The sequence below is a fragment of the Hippichthys cyanospilos genome, chromosome 22 (assembly GCF_059441005.1).
Source record: "Hippichthys cyanospilos isolate Australia breed blue-spotted pipefish chromosome 22, RoL_Hcya_1.0, whole genome shotgun sequence".
In the NCBI taxonomy this organism is placed as follows: Eukaryota; Metazoa; Chordata; class Actinopteri; order Syngnathiformes; family Syngnathidae; genus Hippichthys; species Hippichthys cyanospilos.
Genome location: NC_142390.1, coordinates 1,443,762 through 1,461,337, shown reverse-complemented (window position 1 = coordinate 1,461,337; position 17,576 = coordinate 1,443,762). Strand labels below are relative to the sequence as shown.

Below are 17,576 nucleotides of genomic sequence, written 5' to 3'. Positions count from 1 at the left end.
TCGTGCAAGTCACGAACTGTTGGAACATGTGATGGCAGAGCACAAACACCTTAAAAAACAAACCTGAAATAGTATTTTTATAGAAACGATCAACTCGCAACACATCTGATCAACTTATTTGTGACAAAATTACTCTCGTCAAAGTCTCCTACTAATGTTCAGTCAAGGAATATACAGCAGGTTCATCGACTCCATATCAAAATTTAAGAGTAAATTACTGGTGAGCGAGGAGTAATATGGACAACAACTTGAATTATTGTTTCAGGTCGAATATATATATATATATATATATATAAACAGCCAGAGAATGCAAAAATGTCAAGTTATGCTGTTCATCTGCAATGCTATTTGTTAGCATAATGTTGTGGCATGTAGCTTCCGAGATGAACCGCCACATAAATATACTCTAGTCTAGTCAATACTATATACTAATATACATAAGCCTAGCAGCCTACTTTATTTACTTTCTAAAACTGGACCCAAAATGTAAATAAACAATGAGTATTAAAGTCACTGGTGCTCGACGAGTAGTGGATTTGTCAAACATTCAAATAATTTAATGTCGTAATAGGTTGAATAAAATGTATTTAAATACATGTAAACAAGCAATTCTTCGATATCAAATGCAAATCTGTTATTTAAAAGTTAAACACATCTGAACTGTATACAAAAGGAGTGACACTTTTGGGCACCACTAGAGGGTCCGCGTATAAAACACTGGCAATCACCGGTTTAAATGTTTATTTACGTTCTATCTCCGATATTCGTCATTCCATATCTTAAAGGAAAGTGTTTTTGGAGTGCTACAACTTTCTTTTGGCTCTTTTCTTGAGAAGGATGAAAGTAAAACAACAAAAGAGTGCCCACGACGACACACAATTAACTTAAGCACCAGCATTAATCCATTATCATAAGAATGCTGTTTGCATTGAGGAGTGGGGTGCGTTAGTGTTTGAAGGAGGGGGGGGGGTCACGTCGGTGCTGCTGGATGTGGCCCAATGGAGCATTTTAAAACATCTTGGTAAAAACACGCAGGGTGCACTGACATCACCTTAAAGTGCTGTGCAATGCACATCTATACTTGTTATACCATCTTAACATTTCGGCACATAAGTCGTAGCAGACACACCCCTGTGTTAAATGCACTTTTTGTGGGGGGGGGGGGATGCCCACCAAAATCAATTTCAAGTGTCCACGATGAGTTACAATGTCCGTCTTACCTCGAAGGGGTTAACCGATGTTCCCTTCTGTGGGATTGCACCTCAATCCGCACAATTTACTCCGAAAATTCTTTGGGGTGGTTTAGGGGTACTAGGCTGAAAAATATATTTCACTCATTGAAAAAAGTTCAATATCATTCATATTTTCCTTTGTGTCCACTGTTGTGTCCATTTTGGACTCGCGAGGCTTGAGTCAGAAGAGTCGTTGCAATTTCCACAATCATAGATACAGATCACGTGGTAGTGCAATGAGATAAGTCACACTTGTTTGATCTGACGGCAGTGAAACAAAAATATTTTAATACTAAGGCGAGTCGAAGACATTCATAAGAACAGTGCGATGGTATGTTTTTTTTTTTAAAACTCCTTTTTACTGCAGTTGTCAGAGACATACAAATATAAACTTTGACTGAGCGTGTCAAATATATATAAATAGAACTCGGTTAAAGATTTTGTTACAAAGTGCAAACAGGGAGGAAAGGAAACGTTAACAACAAAGCCACGATAACGACGTGGAAAAATCAACATTCAAGAACTTTGTTTTAGCTGCGTCGTCCTCTCGGGGCTCCTACGAACAAAAGGATCAAGACACTGGGCTGAGTCTTTTAAAAAAAATCAAAATTGAAGAGAAGTGATGAAAAGAGGAATGTTAGGCCCTTGAAACCGTTATCGAACAATAAAGAACATAAGTCTCGCTTTTCTAATCAGCCACATTGGCTACAAGTTTGTGTGATATCCTCCCGAGAGCCAGCCTATTCACTTGTGTCCACTGTAGTGGACACGCGTCTTAGCTCCACATCTCGCGTCTTATCCCTACCAAGTCCTAGTGTGCTCAGTAGAGGGCATCCTTGCCCTCCAAACACATGTTTCGGCTGGATGTAATTCGCTTGCTGTCTTGCCGAGACACAATGGACACAACAGGGGACACAAACCAACATGCTGGGTCTCGGGAGGATATCAAACGTGAGACCAAGATGAATCATTTCCTATAATCTTTACGGCTCAAATGAAAACATATTTTGATGGGGGAGTAAACAGTGAAATAATGTGGTTGCCATTACTAATGCTGGTGATCAAACCGGGAGGGTGTGTACACTTTTTTTTTTTACAGCCACTGTATATAAACGTTATAATAGAGCACTGATACGGTAGAAATAACATACTGACGGGTGACTTGTCAAAGAGGGCCTTGGAAAGTCAGATTCATACTGAAGAGTATGAATGTCTTGCCTGAAAAGCACCTGTAGGCTCTGTCTGCTCATGTGATGATAAATGGACACATTCCCCACAAAAGCATTCATAGTGGAGTCTCACTATTAACTCATTCAATGCCATGGACGCGTTTTCACGTTTTTTTTTTTAAAAGAGTTCAGGCATCAAACCCCAGATACTATAATATTTAAGTACATTAAAGATGTTGATTTGCACATACTGTACTTAAGTAGTAAATCGATACTTATGTATCTTTAAAAAACATGAAAATATGTCCATGGCATTGAATGAGTTAAGCTAGAGATGGGCAATGCAGAGCAAACATTTCCCGGCGGTAGTGTCCACTTAAGTATCTAATGCACATAAATCATACCTGTAAGAAAAAGTGTGTCACATAAAGGTCAAAGGTCAAAAGAAGCCTACATTGCATCTTGGGGGAGAATTCAGGCCTTTGATGTCAAAATTAACCCATTCAATGCCAAGGATGTATTTTCACATTTTTTTCTTTCTTTCTTTATTTTTTTAAGAGTCCGTGCATTCAATCCCAGATTCTTAAGTATCGTTTTAACCCTCATGTATCTAGAAATTAATGTCCTGATTGTACGTAAAGGGACGGTGTGTAAGATTGAGACTGTTTTTCATTAAAAAGAACAATTAAATGATTATAGATTTCAAACACTTGCAAATAAATATTTTTAACAACCAACAGTATGTTTGAAAAATGATAGGTCTAGTTATCATGAAATATTTCATGGGAGGGTGGTGCCAAGCATTACTGGAAAAGGAAACCTCATAATATTGTGTGCTATGTCTATGTAAATATGGCTGCTGCCATATGAAATATTGACTTCCAATCTTCAGTTAGAATTGATGTAGGTAACAGTTGTGTTGTAAGTGTGAAAACACTGCTATCCAGTGGTCAGTTAGCACTACAGTGCTCAATTGGATTATAATAGGTATTCAAAACCGTATTTGACCATAGTTGTATTATTTATTATTATTGCTATTTTAAAAGATGAGGATTCTCATCCATGGCACTGAATGAGTTAAAAAAAACGTGAAAGCGCATCGCTGGCATTGACTGAGTTAAATTGTTTAGATCCTTCCTTCTGCAGCTCAGTACAAAAGGGGGACATCATTAATAAATACCATAGAGTAACCATAAACAGATATGTACATATTTTCCAATAGAATCCTTTCAACATTTCTTCAAAAATAATGAATCCTTTAGCTCCGACTTTAAATGTACATGGCAACCTAGAAAAAAACATAATGGAAGAAAAATCTGCTAAAATAGCGTTTGCTTGTGTTCATCCTTCCTCCGATATTGGACTCCAATGAACGTCATCCATGGCTAACGTATGTTTTTGTCATGTGCAGCGATGGAGGACCACGCCAGTAAGAGCACTTTGAACACGGCCATGCTGGGCGGACACAATGCACACGGGGACAAAAGACCGCCGAGAGTGCGCGTAAAAAGCGGCTTGATATAAAATGGTCAGTTAAAAAAAGAGGGAAGGAGGGGAGGCATGGTTGGAGGGTAAAGCAGCTGGTTAAAACCCAACTAGGAAGTCTGCAAGCTCCAAAAGTATAAAAAAAAACAAAGAAAAAAAACAACATATTCCTCATTTCCACTGTCTCCGCTATTCTTTCTGCTCCGACGTCCTCCAAGATGGGGACTCGCGAGTGAAAAGCGGGCCAAGAGTCATGAGCTCGCTTTGCTGCTGTGAACGCAACTATATGGGAGCTCCCGCTCGGGGGCGGGGGGGTCTGCTGAGGGTCGTTGCCTGACATTCTACCAAACAGGTGTCAGTGATGCAACTTGGCCTGTAGGGAGGAGGAAGAAAGTGCTTTAGGCATCTCCTGTATTTAATGCTCTGTACTCACCACATACACTATGCTCATTTCTGTTAGCGTGTCTATGGTGCTTCACATTGTTCATTAGCATGAAGCTAGGGTCATTTTTTTTTAAATGTAGTTTGACATAATACTTTGGTGTTTCTTCCATCCATTTATCCATTTTCTATAGCCGCTTGTCCTCACAAGGGACTCAGGCTTGCTGGTGCCTATCTCAGCTGACTTCAGCCACTGGTCGTCAGCCAATCACAGGGTCCACAGAGACGAACAAGCGTTTACTGATCGGCAACTCGTTACCGATGGATCGATCATATTTCCAGCTGACGGTGGCGGTGAATGAGTTACTATGGCATAACGAAAGTCCGGCCCACCTGTCTTTGGGGGTCGCCGGCAGAACCTCCCAACCTGCTCAGCTTGTTGCCGGTATTGCGTTGGTAAGAGCCGGCGCTCGTCCTCTTCCTCCCCTCTGCTTTCTGCCCGTAACGGAAGGCCCCCGAGGAGGGGGTGGCCGCCAGCTCCCCGCCGGACGAGTACGACATATCGGTGTTGGCGAGATCACTGGGGAGGAGACGACGGGAATTCGTGATCGGACGCGCAAACGCCGCAGTCGGGACCGTGGCGCCTCCACCTACCTGCCGTTTGAATTTTGACCACGCGGGCCATCGGCTTTGGTCAACCAGTGGCCGCCGCAGCGCCAAAGGCCATTTCCCACCCGCCCGTGTACTTTCTTTCTCGCCGAGACGGCGTCCGGCCCCGGCGGATGATAGCCGTTGCGAAAGGAGCACGGATAGGAAGGCTTGTTTCTCTTCGCTTGCGCCGCGGCGTCCGATCTCTCTTTGGGCCCGTGCCAAATTGGCTGAGGGGCGGCTCGGAAAGTCAAAGCCCCGGGCGGCGAGGCGCCGCGGGAGACGGAACCGGACGAGGCCGTCAAAGGAGGACAAGTGTCCGAAGCGGGGGAGGGAGGGGCCGCCGGACGGAACGCGCCAGGGACCGGAAGCGACGGCGGCCTCTCGGCGGCAAGAGGAACTTTTCTGCAAGCAGACACGCGAGATGTCTTGAAGAACAGTCAAGAGTTGCTGCTCTCCAATAACGCTACAACCTCTGAGCAAAAGGGCCTTTATTTGAAGCCCAACAAGATCGAATATTAACAGGCCGTTAGACCGCTTCGCATTCCACATTAGACTTAGAGTGGGACAGGTGTAAAATGTTGTAAGATGTTAAAGTTCAGGAAGAAAAAAAGACCTTGCGGAAAAAAATGCTTCTGAACCGCAACATCAGCAGCGTATTTTTTGACTGACCTTTGGTGTGGAATGGATGCAAAAACACTGACCTCCACATTTGTGCAGTGAGGTGCTTTTCCACCATGTTGTGGAGCGCCACCCTCATCCTGTCCCACCGCCTGTCAAACACGTAGTGGCCTCGTCCCATGAGCCTGCTGCTGAATATGCAAAGCTGCAACCAGAAAAAGTAGGTACAGCTTGACAAAATAATCCATAAAATGTCCCAAACAGAGTTGTGGCTGGAACTGGTTTTGAAGCGCATGAAATCCAGCTAAAATGTCAGGTAGGTTTGCATTTACCCCCGAAGGCTGCGGGTGGTTGCGGGAGAAGCGAAGGGCGGGTCCGCGAGCATCGTCGGGAGTCCGCGCCTCGCCTTCGTCGCCGGAGAGCCGATCGGCGTCGGCGCCCGCCGCTGAGGTCCGGGACCGGGGCGAGGGAGCCGGGTTGGAGGGAGGGCCGGCGGGGATGGCTGCCGCGGCTGCCGGGGGAGGCTGAGGCATGGAGCTGGCCACGCCTGGAGCCCTGGGGTGGGTGCAAAATGCAGTAGCAACTAGTTGACAGCACCCCCTGGTGGGGGCAAACATGAACGGGAGCCTTCTTACCTGGGTATGTGTGCGTTTGCCAGCTTCAATTTCAGAGTAGAGAGAGGGCGTCCGTTGGGGCGGGGAGGCTTGCTAGGTGAGACGTCCTTGTCTTTTTCCTTGGCTCCCTCCTTCTCCTTGCTCCTGCCTCTGTGTTCGGCCAGGAGGACGTCGAATTGTTTCCTCCTGCCCGGCACGGCGCGACGGTGGCTTAAGGAGTGAGTCTGCAAGAGGAGGGCGAGGGGAGGAGAGTTCTAATTGGCTGCTTTGTGGGGTATGAGTGTTTTGCCCACGCACGGTTGTCTGCAGACCTAACACATTGGAGCAACAATCTTTCCGACAGTCTTTTCAACAGGACTTTTCATGAAAGACCAAAAGCAGAAAGTGTGGTTTCATTTTCACTTTGAGGAGCTTCGAAAATCCTGCAACGTGAGATGCGCAAACACAACAGTAAAATGCCTGATGAGTTTGGCGGAGAGTAAAATAGTAGTTCAGACTCAAAAATCAATAGGGTTCAAAGCGTGAGAAAAAAAATAGAGGCTCATGTCCAAAATTTACAGTATGTTTCGAAAAAAAAATTGTTTTTTGTTTGTTTTTTACATCGGCGCCACAAAAAAATATTTCAATAAATATGATCCAATTTAAAATAATTTCTAAACTTCCTTGACTACGCTTTGGATGTATGGTGCAGTACCTTGCAGGTGAGGGAGCGTGTGCACGGCTGTTTGGTCTCAGGGTCCTGGACGCCACAGTGTTTATTTGGGTCAAACACTCTTCCTGGGAAAAAAAACAACAACATAAATCAAAGTAGCGCTATATATATATATATATATATATATATATATATATATATATATATATATATGGATGGATGGATGGATGGATAGCCGAAACGGAATTCCTGGAAACACAAACCCGAGAGTCTATTGTGCGGCCTGGAACAAGCCTTGGCACCATTTTGATTCTTCTTGTCGGAGGGCGACGACGATGGGGCTGGCCGGTGGGCGGGCGAGCGCCCGCCGTTGCCCCGACCGTTAGCAAGCTTCTCGTTGGGCTGGGTGGCCGGAGGGGGCGGCGGGTGCCTGGCGGGGGACGATGAGGGCGAGGACGACGGGGCGCTCAGGCGCACCTGAGGGCTGGAGTTTGCTCTGCTGAGGCATGGCATCTTCTCCAGGCTCACAACTGGAAGAGATACACTGGAGGGAGGAAAGGCGGCTGTCATTATGCAGTATCCCACCCCCACCCCAAAAAAAATAAGCCAGTAATTCTTTTCAAAACCGCATTACAGTGAAACGTATGAATTTTCAGCACGTCACAGTCTCCACATATACAATTATTATATTAAAAAATAGTTTTAAAAAAAGGGGTTATTTCTCATTGTTTGCTAAAAAAAATTGTGTCTGATTAGGATACTCAAAACATGACATCATCTTGCTCCTCTATTTCAAAGGCCATGAGTGACACAATAAAAGCAATTAGCTACGCTAATAGGAGGAAATTCTACTATGTAACAAGCCGGAAACGTAGCTGGTCCGGGGAACGCTCTGCTCGTTGTTGCGGGAAACCAACGTCAGGTATTAATGATAACGTCTGGAAATATTTTCATGTGGAAAGCCAGGACAGTTACGGTGACAACTTGCAATGCGTGACCTGTCTTTTTGAAGTTTTTGATGTGTGATATCAAATAGTAAGCATACAAAAAAATAGGAGGCTAAAATATTGATAGATTGTCAAAACGTGACAACTTTCACTATGCCACTCTTCTAAATGCTTGCAAACGGGAGGTTGAGAGGTACACCCTATAGGTGTCAAATTTAGCCCATGTTAGGCTCACTTCTGCCATTCAAAATAGGAAATATTGTTCATTTTGCACATACTGAAAACCCACCGATTGAAGCGGGTCCCTAGCAAACCACGCAAACCATAACTGACGGTTACTGATATTATTTTTAAAAAATTAAGCAAAAATTAAAAACCGATATATCACCCAGGCCAACATGGAAGTGAAGTGCGTTTTCCTACAGCAGGTGGGTGTCGAGTGTATAGCACACCATGGCTTGCTCCGAGCACCCTTGGGAGGATAGACGGCCAGCGGCGCCTTGCTGAAGCGCGACTGAGGGAAATCTTTGGGGATCCGAAAGGCCGGGGCGTCCCGGGCGGGGGTCTTGGCGGGGACCGGCGGGCTCCCGGAAGGGACGGGGGAGCCGTGGCGCTTCTCTGAAACGAGACAAAAGCGGCATTTGCCGCCATCGATTGGAAATGCGTCGGGAGGCCGAGCTGATCAAAGACGGGAATAAATGAGGGGGGGCGGCTCCCACTTACGGCTCTTGCTATGCATGTCCTTGCGGGGGCAAGGCGGGGAGGGGGCGGAGGAGCCCCGGGGGTCCTGCTCTCTGTCTCACTGGGAAACTAAACCCCGATTACCTGAACGGACGGACGCAGGAAACGGCGGAGAGGGGAAAATCAACACGAGCGGACAGACTTTGCTTGTTTCACGTGCGCGCGGATGGCAGGTGAGTAAATAGCGGAAGCGGGGGGGGGGGGGGGCTGCAATGAGAGGATCCAGATCAAAGTCCAGGTACGCGGCCGGGAAAAATCAGCGGATGAGCTCCGAGCACTGATTACGTACGAGATGGACGGCCGCCCGGGCAAGGTCGGCGAGACGTTGCGGTACGAGGGCAAGCGGGCTACCGCGCGCCCTCGCCTGTCGTTACGGCCGCGCGGCCCGCCGATTGGCCAGTAAAATCCGCAAGTGGAGGCTCTTTTTGCCACTAAATGATGGGAAACGCGCGACAATGGGAGGAAGCATTTTTTGAAGATGGTTTTCATGAAGGCAAACTTCACGTGCAGCTAACGGTTACTCGTTCTGGCGTTTCAAGCTCGCCGTGTGCGCGCGCGCTTGTGTAATGAGTGTTTCTTCGACCTGTTGTTCCCCCCACCCCGGCGATTGTGTGCGTGTCAGTAAGCAGAACCGCTGCCAACGAGGCTTGGAAAAGGGGGAGGGGGAGTTTGTAGGAGCAGGGACAAAACAGCGGCTGCCGGGAGCCGGCGCCTGCGTGTGTGTGCGCGCGCCCTCACAATACCACTGACCTCGTTCCACTGTGAAACTGAAAGTAAGAATGCGTGCGCAGGCAATTACGCCGGTGTCTCCTTTTTCTCTCAGGAAGCAGTTTGTGTGTGTGTGTGTGTGCGTGCGTGCGTGCGTGCGTGTGTGCGCGCATGCACGCTCTGGACCTCAAGCAGACGCTGCTCTTGGAGCACGTGCAGGAAGAAGCGTCAGGAGCAGCTCGCAGGCTGATGTTTGGGGCATTCTGCTTTGAGGGCAGGTGCCTTGCTCAAGGGCAGATTTTGCAAGGCTAACTAAAATAGGTTGCAGAAGGTCATTTGTTTCCTAAAATGTACATGGGGTGCAGGTACCATTAGCTTTGCAACGGTAAGTTCCACGTAATCAGTTCTCAGAAGGAATTGGTTCCCCCAAAAAGACAAAAATCCTTATTGGTCAGGATCTCATTTGAACAATTTGTTAGCCTGTCATAAATATTAAGAGATGCAAGAAAAGGACAATCAAAACGGAATCTGACCGTGATGCGTGAGGAAGCCGTGAGGAGCGACCACCTGATTGCAGACATGGCAGACGACCAGATCAAAGTCCTCCAGCAATGGCGGCGGAGCATCCCTGAGGACGGCGGCGAGAAGCGCCATCATCAGACGAACCGGCCAATTAATGGCACGCTGCCCGCCCTGTATACAAACTCAGCATTAACCCTTGTGACATTATGTTACAAATTAGAATTTTTTTTTTACAAAAGAATCAACAGGGAAAAAATAATCATTGTCCACAATTTGGACCAGATAAAACCATTACAATGACAATTTTTGAAATGCATTTTAATAGGATTTAGGAGCTTGATTTTCCTGATATTTTTGCAATAGTTCATTGAGCGGCAATCAAACTGTGAGCAAACAAAAATTTCTTTGATGACTTATGTTTTACCTCAAGACAGTAGGCGGCGGAAGGGACCGGTTAATGGCTGTGTCTTAAATTGTCATCGCCACTCCACAAACTACAAATCACTAGCTGGTTGCGTCACTTGTGCCATGCCCTTCTGCTCACTTTTTGGAGCGTCAACTCGGCTTTTTTTGCATACACTTCAACACACTGAAGCCTATCCGAAGACGAGGTATGTTTTGCTGACTGTTTGCCAGCCAGCGCGCACCGCTCCGCTCTGGCTCTAAGTGGAGAAGATTGGGGTGGGGGGGGGGGGGGGGGGGGCGTATTTGACCAGCCTGTGTGAAGAGTTTCCCCGGCCCCGTGTTTATTTGTGTGTGTGGGCTGCAGCTCGGCCGTGATTCAACAGTGACGTGCGCCTGGGAGTATTTATACCCCCAAGGTGTGAAGGAACTCCCCTGGCTGCTCTGGATTGGGGCACAGAGACCCCCCAAAACAGCAAAGAAGAAAAGCATTTACATGTGCGTCGCTCGATATGCGCCCTATGATTGGCTGGCAAGTAACATACGCCTTTCGTTTCCTTCACACGCACAGCAAACAGTTGGCTCGCACAACATAAACATTTTGCACTTTAATTCTAAGAAGTAGTTATGTATGTTATATGGCTAGCTACAATAAAAACAAAACTTTTTGGGTAAACAAAAATTGAACTCTTATTCAAATAAAAAGTACCATCCATCCCTAGATCAGTGCTTCTCGATTATATTTTGCCCGTGATACACACGACTAAATTCCCCCACTCCGGCTGTAAACAAAGTCAATTTTACAGTTTAAAATAAAAGCAAAACCTCAGATGAAACCCACTCGTGCACGCTGAAGTGTAATCGATTATCTCGATTTGTTGACACATCCGTCGCTCAAGCGCAACATGAAGCTCAAGTGGAGCAAAAGCACGATCACGCATCAAAACTTCCTCCACTCACCTTCATTGACGGCGCACAACTCTCCGTGGCACTTTTCCAAATCGCAGTCTGCATGGACACAAACAAAAAAACAAAAAGTCGTTCACCGGAAATGGAAAATAAGACGCACTCCAAACTTTGCATGCGCGCACATGCACGCACAAACGCAGCGGAGTTAGCATTAGCTTGTTAGCATCGGCTGTCGCTTTTAAAAAAGCAGCCCAGCAAACTTCCAAGTAGTTAAAACATGGTTTCGGTGTCGGCGTCAAGTGGGCCGACAACACGCAGCGTCAAGCATCGCATCGCATAGCATCGCCTCGCCTCGCCTCGCCGATCGCGCTCCCCATTGGTCAGTGGCGAGCGTATTTTTTGACAGTTACTTGGCCGCTTTTGACAGACGGGGAGGGGGGGGGGGGGAGCACTTCCCTACACTTTGCTCGCAAAAACAAAAACATCAACGGCCGCGCTCACTCGCAACTAACCGTCAGCGTGACGCAGTTGAGCCGCAGCGCCGATCGAAGCCCGAAGATCGCGGAGGAATGCGTCCGGACTCGCTACGAGGCGAGCCAGTGTCGCCATTGCTCTTCCTCCTTGTTGCTTTGCCGCGAGCCGTCCCTCCTCTCTCGCTCCTTCGCACGCAGCGGGCGAATTGGAACGGGCCCGTGACGTCATCTCCGGCACCTTTCGGAAGTAGATGTCGCTTGTTGGCGGGGGGGAGCGACAAGCGAGGGTCACGACTCGGTGAGGTCAAAAGGTCAGCGGAGAAGGAATCGAAGACCTAACGGTTCAGCTTAAATTTGACTCAGGTGAAATGGTTTGAATGAAGGTCTGATGGTAAAAAGAATGTTTATCATGCATAACTTTGACAGGGGGGGTATATTTCCTTTCAAAGTAATTCGTTTTAGCGATCGAGTCAGCTTCAAATTTTACCCACTATCTGCTGAAGTTGCTGAATAAATATAGTTTCAAAGTTCAATCATACTTTTTTCAACCGAAAACGCTTTCGTGAGAACTAGAAGCGTCAACAAATACATTTACTAAGCACTCGTCTTCTCTGCATCCCCTCCACGCACTTGACTTTTGTATTTGCTACTCACACATTTAGTACGGCTCTATATAAGGTTCAAATTCTTTTAGTTTAGGTTGTAAATACAGGGCAGTTTTACAAAAGCGTTTCCATGTTTTGCGCTGCCCTCTTGTGGCTACAATAAGCAACTACGCTTCGTTTTGTAATACAGAATACACCAAGTTCCATATAGATTCGGATGATTTCATGTAGAATGCAAATGATTTAAATGGCAAAATTAAAAGGAAGAGAAGCGATTTAGGGCACAGAATGTGTGGGGGGCATCACCAGTATACCCCGCCCACATCTTGTTTTTTTTTTTTTTTAATTCGATATTCATATCTATATTCATATCTACTTACATTCTTGGCAAATTGCAGCACAAATACATTGAAAATAGCTTACAGCCAAGTCAATGCAAACAAGTCAAACATAAAACAGTAGCAGAAAAAAAAAACAGTCAAGATGAAAATATTTAAGATCTCAAAGGTGAAATCGGGGATGCTCATGCGTTTCAAATAGCTGCGTGGCAAAAAGCCGTGGGTTGGAAATGCCAACAAAAATATTTCCTTGGCAACTGGGTAACAAGATCATAAAGGAATAAACGGAAATTGTATGCTGACTTGCTATTTGATTATGGCATTGCCATGATGGCATGCCTTGATTCCACCTTTGGAAAAAGAAGTGCTTGTTGATGGTTAAAAAAAAAAAAAAAAAAAAAAAAAAAGCATATAAAAACGACTACATTCCACAACTCAACACTTGTTGCTTGAAAAACTCATAAATTCAGAGATATTTTTATTAGATACTAGTGCCATATCAGGACGATATCAGGCCTTCTTTTGTCATATTATCTCTTAGTATCAATTTATTACTCAAGTATCCGGTATTTAATGTCCGCACACTTAAAAAACGTAAAAATAGGTCCCTGGCATTGAATGAGTTAATGTCCCCCCCTCCCCCATTCTGAGTCATCTTGTCTGAAAAAAAAAAAAAAAACAACAACACATGACACAACAAAATTCAGTTTTTAGGTGCCAGGAGTACCTTCCCCTAATGAGGAACCTGACCTTCTTTGGCCAAGCTACTAAATAAAACATGGAAAGCAATCTATGCGGTTAAAAAAAAAAAGGAATTTAAAATTCTAATAAAAGAAATTTAAAATTCTAATATCATTGGCTGGTACAAATAATGTTTGGGTACAAATCGCCAACTTTATATTAAGGTGTTAATGTGTGTGTGTGCATGCGCATTGTGGGGCCCAGATCTGGGTTTTACTGCCTCTGTGGGGACCTTACGCTTATGGGGACCATTTTCGTGGACCTCACAAATTCTGCCCTGTTTTTGATTTTAGTTTTCAATTGGAATTGTTTAGGGGCTAGCAAATGCATTATGGCAATGGAAATGTCCCCACTACAGTAGAAAAACCCTTGTGTGTTTGCATGTATTAGATAGCTGCCGGAACCTGCTGCCTCCCCGGTCCCGGTTGGGTTGAGATTTTCTGCGAGTGCCAGCGAGTCTCCTTGTACACGAACCAGGCGTTGCCGGCCCAAACGAACATGTTGAGGTAGCCAAAAACCTGAAAAGCATTTTGGAAAAGACTATAGAAAAATATTTGGGAAACAAACAAATGCACATTTCCTGGCTCAGCTCGGCCTTGTTTGTGGTGATTCCAAGCAAATTGTGACGGGGAAAAAAAGCGCAGGAGCTCAGGAGTGTATGTGCACATAAAATCCAGTAGAGGGCGCCATTGACACATCCTTCCATTCCATTTTGCATTTGATGGAAAATCGTGCAATTCTGTCATGTTGTATCATGCTAATTTCACGCCAGATGCAAAACCTCACCACGGAGATGTTGAGCGTCCGCAGGTTGGCGAACTCGGTGATCTCGCAGGTGATGTTGCTCCCCTTGCAAAGCGCTACCGTGGCACCGATGCCTTCGGTGCCTGTGGCGTCCTTGATGTTCTGCAGACCTTTGGCCCAGGCGGACGAGCACACCAGCCACAGGAACACCGTGACTGCCGTGATCACAAAGTCCTACAACGCACGCGCAGGAAATGCATAAAAAAGCTGAACTATGTCCAAATGAGGGGGTGTGTAGACTTTTTATACCAAAATGGGTCCGAAATCAGAGTTCTTGTAAACGTGCATGTAGCCCAAATAAACCAAAAGGGCGGTCATGGAGAACAGGAAGCAGAAGACGGCCACTCCCACAAAGAACTCGGCCGCCGAGGATGAGTCCCCCATCAGGTGAGTGGGGCCCACCGATTGGTTGCAAATCGTGGCGTTGCCCTCGATGAGCGACGCCTGGCTTAACCTGGCGCCACAAAGCACATCAGCTAGCTGAAAAGTACTTGTCACAAGTTTGGAAACAGCAGTCATTCCATGACCAAAAAAACAAAATCATGTCGTCACCTGAAGGGGTAATGGAAGTTGACGTCGAGCGTTTCGTTCCTGCCATCGCCACAGAAGATGGACACCACGTTCTTGGCCACAAAGCCGCCGCAGCTTCCAAAAGCAAATATGGCCGTCAGCTGTTTGGAACGACAAGTCAGCGGTGCATCAAAAGCGCTCTGAAAATCATTTGCGCTACCCTTCAACTGCAGCAACAATCCAATGAATTCCACAGCAAGAAGTATTTCTCCAGGAAAGATAACCCTGTTGTTTTTTGATGGTTTAAGTGGAGAGCATTCCACTGCAGAATTCCTAGCGGTAGTCAAATGCGATTTAGCGTGGAGATCATGTGATGCTAATGTGCACTCAAACGCCATTCTTTACTTAATATGCGGAGATACTTTGGGCTCGCCCAAATTCCAGAGTGGGAGAATGACGTTTCTGACCCTAAACCACTGGGAGGGTAAAATATTGCATAGATTGATTGCTAAAACATGACAACTTTCAATATGCCATGAGAGATCGAGAGGTACAATCTATAGATGTCAAATTTAGCCCACGTCGGGCTCATTTACTGCCATTCAAAATTGGAAATATTGTCAATTTTGGACATATTGAATACCCCGCGTTTCATGCATTAATCCTTAATTAATCCAAAAAAATATGGATGTCCAGAAAGAGCTGACCACACTGAACATTTTGACGGGTTGAAAGTATTATTTGAAATGACCCTTTCAAAGTCAGTCCAAGTTGTGTGATAAGTCCCCGGACAGCCAGGGGTTAAGGGTGTGTTCTGTTTCAAAGTGCTGACTCCAGGCGGAGCTTTAGCATATTAGCTTCGGCCCGGAGAACACCTCCAGGCCTCAAACCAGATGTTCCTCCTTATGTCACCGGCCCCTGTGCGTTTCCTGCTCAAAAATGTACTGCCCCACCCCCATCAAAACTTGAAGCTGCATAGAGCGTATATGAGACGACAATATGGCGGCAACGATGAATGAGAGGACGCGCACGGTGACTGTCTCAACATCTGGGTCCCACATCCTTCTCACTTCCTTGCATTCCAGACTTCCTGTTTACTTTCAAAATACTCCAATCTCAGGAAGCGTTTAGGTCCACTTTGTATTCCCGCTGCGGAATGATGACGCCAACTTCCTGGGTGTTGTTTCCCAGCTCATCATATGACATAATTAACACTTTCACAATCAACATGTGACCCAGCACGGAGGAAAATAGAACAGCTGCAAGGAAGCCCGCGGAGGCCACAATGCACAATTTGACCCGGTTGGGAGTAAAATATGTCTCAGGAAATCGCTATGCATACAAATACGCAGTAAATTTGCTATTTCCTCCGGAATGTTATTCCACGAGGTGAATTATTACTAAGCGTGGTTTTAATCTGTAACCGAGTCATTTGAAGGCCGCCGTTTCAAAGCTGACTATTAGCAGTGGATAGTTGCCGTCGGATAAAACAATGCTCACATGCGTACATTATTTATCCTCTGCAAAAAAATAGAAATACTGATGCTGCGGTTCGTCTTCATGACTATATTACACTGCCCCCTGTCGGTTAAATTGTATTTGATCGTGATGAACAAACCTTTTAATTACTCGCAAAGCGTGACATCATAGAGCGCTATTGTCTCCATTGTCGAAACGCATCAACTATTAAAAGTCAAGGCAAGTGTTCAAATCTTATTTTGTTACTAAGAAGTAGTTTAAATGAGGAATTAAGGACAAAAAAACCGCACCTCCTTGTCCTCTGGTTCTGACCCACTTACTTGACCACACACATATACAGGCTTTTTCACTCACCCACTCCACTAGTTTGACGAAGCCCAACGGCTCCTTCAGCGGAGATAAATTGAGCCGAAATCCGGTCATCATGACTTGAATCCCAAACTTCTTTTGACGAAGCCGAGCCCGAACTGTAAGAATAGATGATGTTGGTCCCACACAAGGAGGTAAAAAAAAAAAAAAAAAAGTGGGAGTGATTTGACAGCGTGACGTGGTCTTTTTTTTTTTTTAAGCAAAAAAATGAGCAGCTGGGGGAAAAAAAAAAAACACGAGGGGAAAATTCGAATAACGACTGCTTAGATTCGGTACCGAAGCTACGATAAACTTTTTTCCAGTACAAATTATCCGACACTTTTCACAGCGAGGAATTTGACGGGCAGAGGAACATTTGAGTGTTTACCTTTCTTAAAATTTTACATCGCCTTGCGAGGTAACGTTCCGGAAAATAAATAGTGTGTCTAATATGCAACATTTAGTGGCTTTATTTGGCTCAGCTTCGGCTTAAATGTAAGCGTGCGCGTGAGCCTCCTCGATTGCGACTGGGTCATATGACAGCTTTAAAAAAAAAGGCGAATATTGCTATTTTTTTAAAGGAAATAATTTCAACGCGTTACCCAACACAAAACAAATTAGACGTCAACCGCTTTTGTTAAAAGCGTCATAATTTAGTTGCCGTGACGTTCCAAAACCTTTAAATCTAAAATCATAACTTGGTCAAATAAGGAAGTAAACTTTAAAACGTATAGCAGTTTTTTTTTTTAAACGGACGACTGACCGTTTTTTTCGCAAATTCCAAACTTTTGGTGAAACTGCGGTGTTTTATTATGACAATGCATTGTGGGAAGTGTAGTATCAAGTGCTCAAGGGCTTGTTTATGGGCGTCACGAACCCAATGACTTGTGGGATGTGTAGTATTGAGTTCTTAAACGCTTGTTCAGGCTAAAGAGGATCATTTCGGTTGCTCGTTAAACAAATAATATCTCAATGAAACATGTTTTAAAGCTCATTGACTCGATTACTGTAATATTTAAATGTCTTAGCCTTTTAGCATGAACGAAATAGTTACTTTTTAATTGCATTGATACGAAAAAAATTCTTACAATTATTTACATATTGTAATTTTAAACCGGAAAATCTGTCACCTATAGTAAAATGTCATACCTTTTTCCTTCAGCGAACTTTGAACAATAAGAGAATTTAACCCCACCCCACCACCCCAAAAAAATAAATAAATAAATAAAAAATCAAATATCCTCAAA

The 17,576-nt window shown here is 45.1% G+C and overlaps 2 protein-coding genes across 2 annotated transcripts; both read right to left on the bottom strand.

Annotated features, from left to right (window-relative positions):
• Positions 1–1,154: 1,154 nt before the first annotated feature.
• atxn7l1 (ataxin 7 like 1) lies at positions 1,155–11,690 on the bottom strand. Its single transcript, XM_088407052.1, has 12 exons — positions 11,544–11,690; positions 11,083–11,130; positions 9,732–9,902; positions 8,202–8,367; positions 7,066–7,346; positions 6,845–6,927; positions 6,172–6,374; positions 5,869–6,091; positions 5,620–5,741; positions 4,922–5,320; positions 4,661–4,847; positions 1,155–4,259 (listed from the first exon to the last, which is right to left on the bottom strand). The coding sequence occupies exons 1-12, from the start codon at positions 11,638–11,640 to the stop codon at positions 4,242–4,244; spliced, it is 1,998 nt and encodes a 665-aa protein (XP_088263178.1). The 5' UTR covers positions 11,641–11,690; the 3' UTR covers positions 1,155–4,241.
• Positions 11,691–12,827: 1,137 nt separating this feature from the next.
• On the bottom strand, positions 12,828–16,758 carry sypl1 (synaptophysin-like 1). Its single transcript, XM_088406502.1, has 5 exons — positions 16,336–16,758; positions 14,545–14,663; positions 14,242–14,446; positions 13,975–14,166; positions 12,828–13,706 (listed from the first exon to the last, which is right to left on the bottom strand). The coding sequence occupies exons 1-5, from the start codon at positions 16,405–16,407 to the stop codon at positions 13,575–13,577; spliced, it is 720 nt and encodes a 239-aa protein (XP_088262628.1). The 5' UTR covers positions 16,408–16,758; the 3' UTR covers positions 12,828–13,574.
• Positions 16,759–17,576: the final 818 nt, after the last annotated feature.

Excerpts from the sequence above, each read along its gene's own strand:
- atxn7l1 (XM_088407052.1), bottom strand. The coding sequence starts at position 11,640 with ATGGCGACACTGGCTCGCCTCGTAGCGAGTCCGGACGCATTCCTCCGC. Across the intron at positions 5,742-5,868 it reads ACCACCCGCAGCCTTCGGGG|CTTTGCATATTCAGCAGCAG; the intron begins GTAAATGCAAAC and ends TTCTGGTTGCAG. Across the intron at positions 4,848-4,921 it reads GGTCAAAATTCAAACGGCAG|TGATCTCGCCAACACCGATA; the intron begins GTAGGTGGAGGC and ends TCTCCTCCCCAG.
- sypl1 (XM_088406502.1), bottom strand. The coding sequence starts at position 16,407 with ATGATGACCGGATTTCGGCTCAATTTATCTCCGCTGAAGGAGCCGTTG. Across the intron at positions 14,664-16,335 it reads TCGTCAAACTAGTGGAGTGG|CTGACGGCCATATTTGCTTT; the intron begins GTGAGTGAAAAA and ends CGTTCCAAACAG. Across the intron at positions 14,167-14,241 it reads CTGATTTCGGACCCATTTTG|GACTTTGTGATCACGGCAGT; the intron begins GTATAAAAAGTC and ends CGTGCGTTGTAG.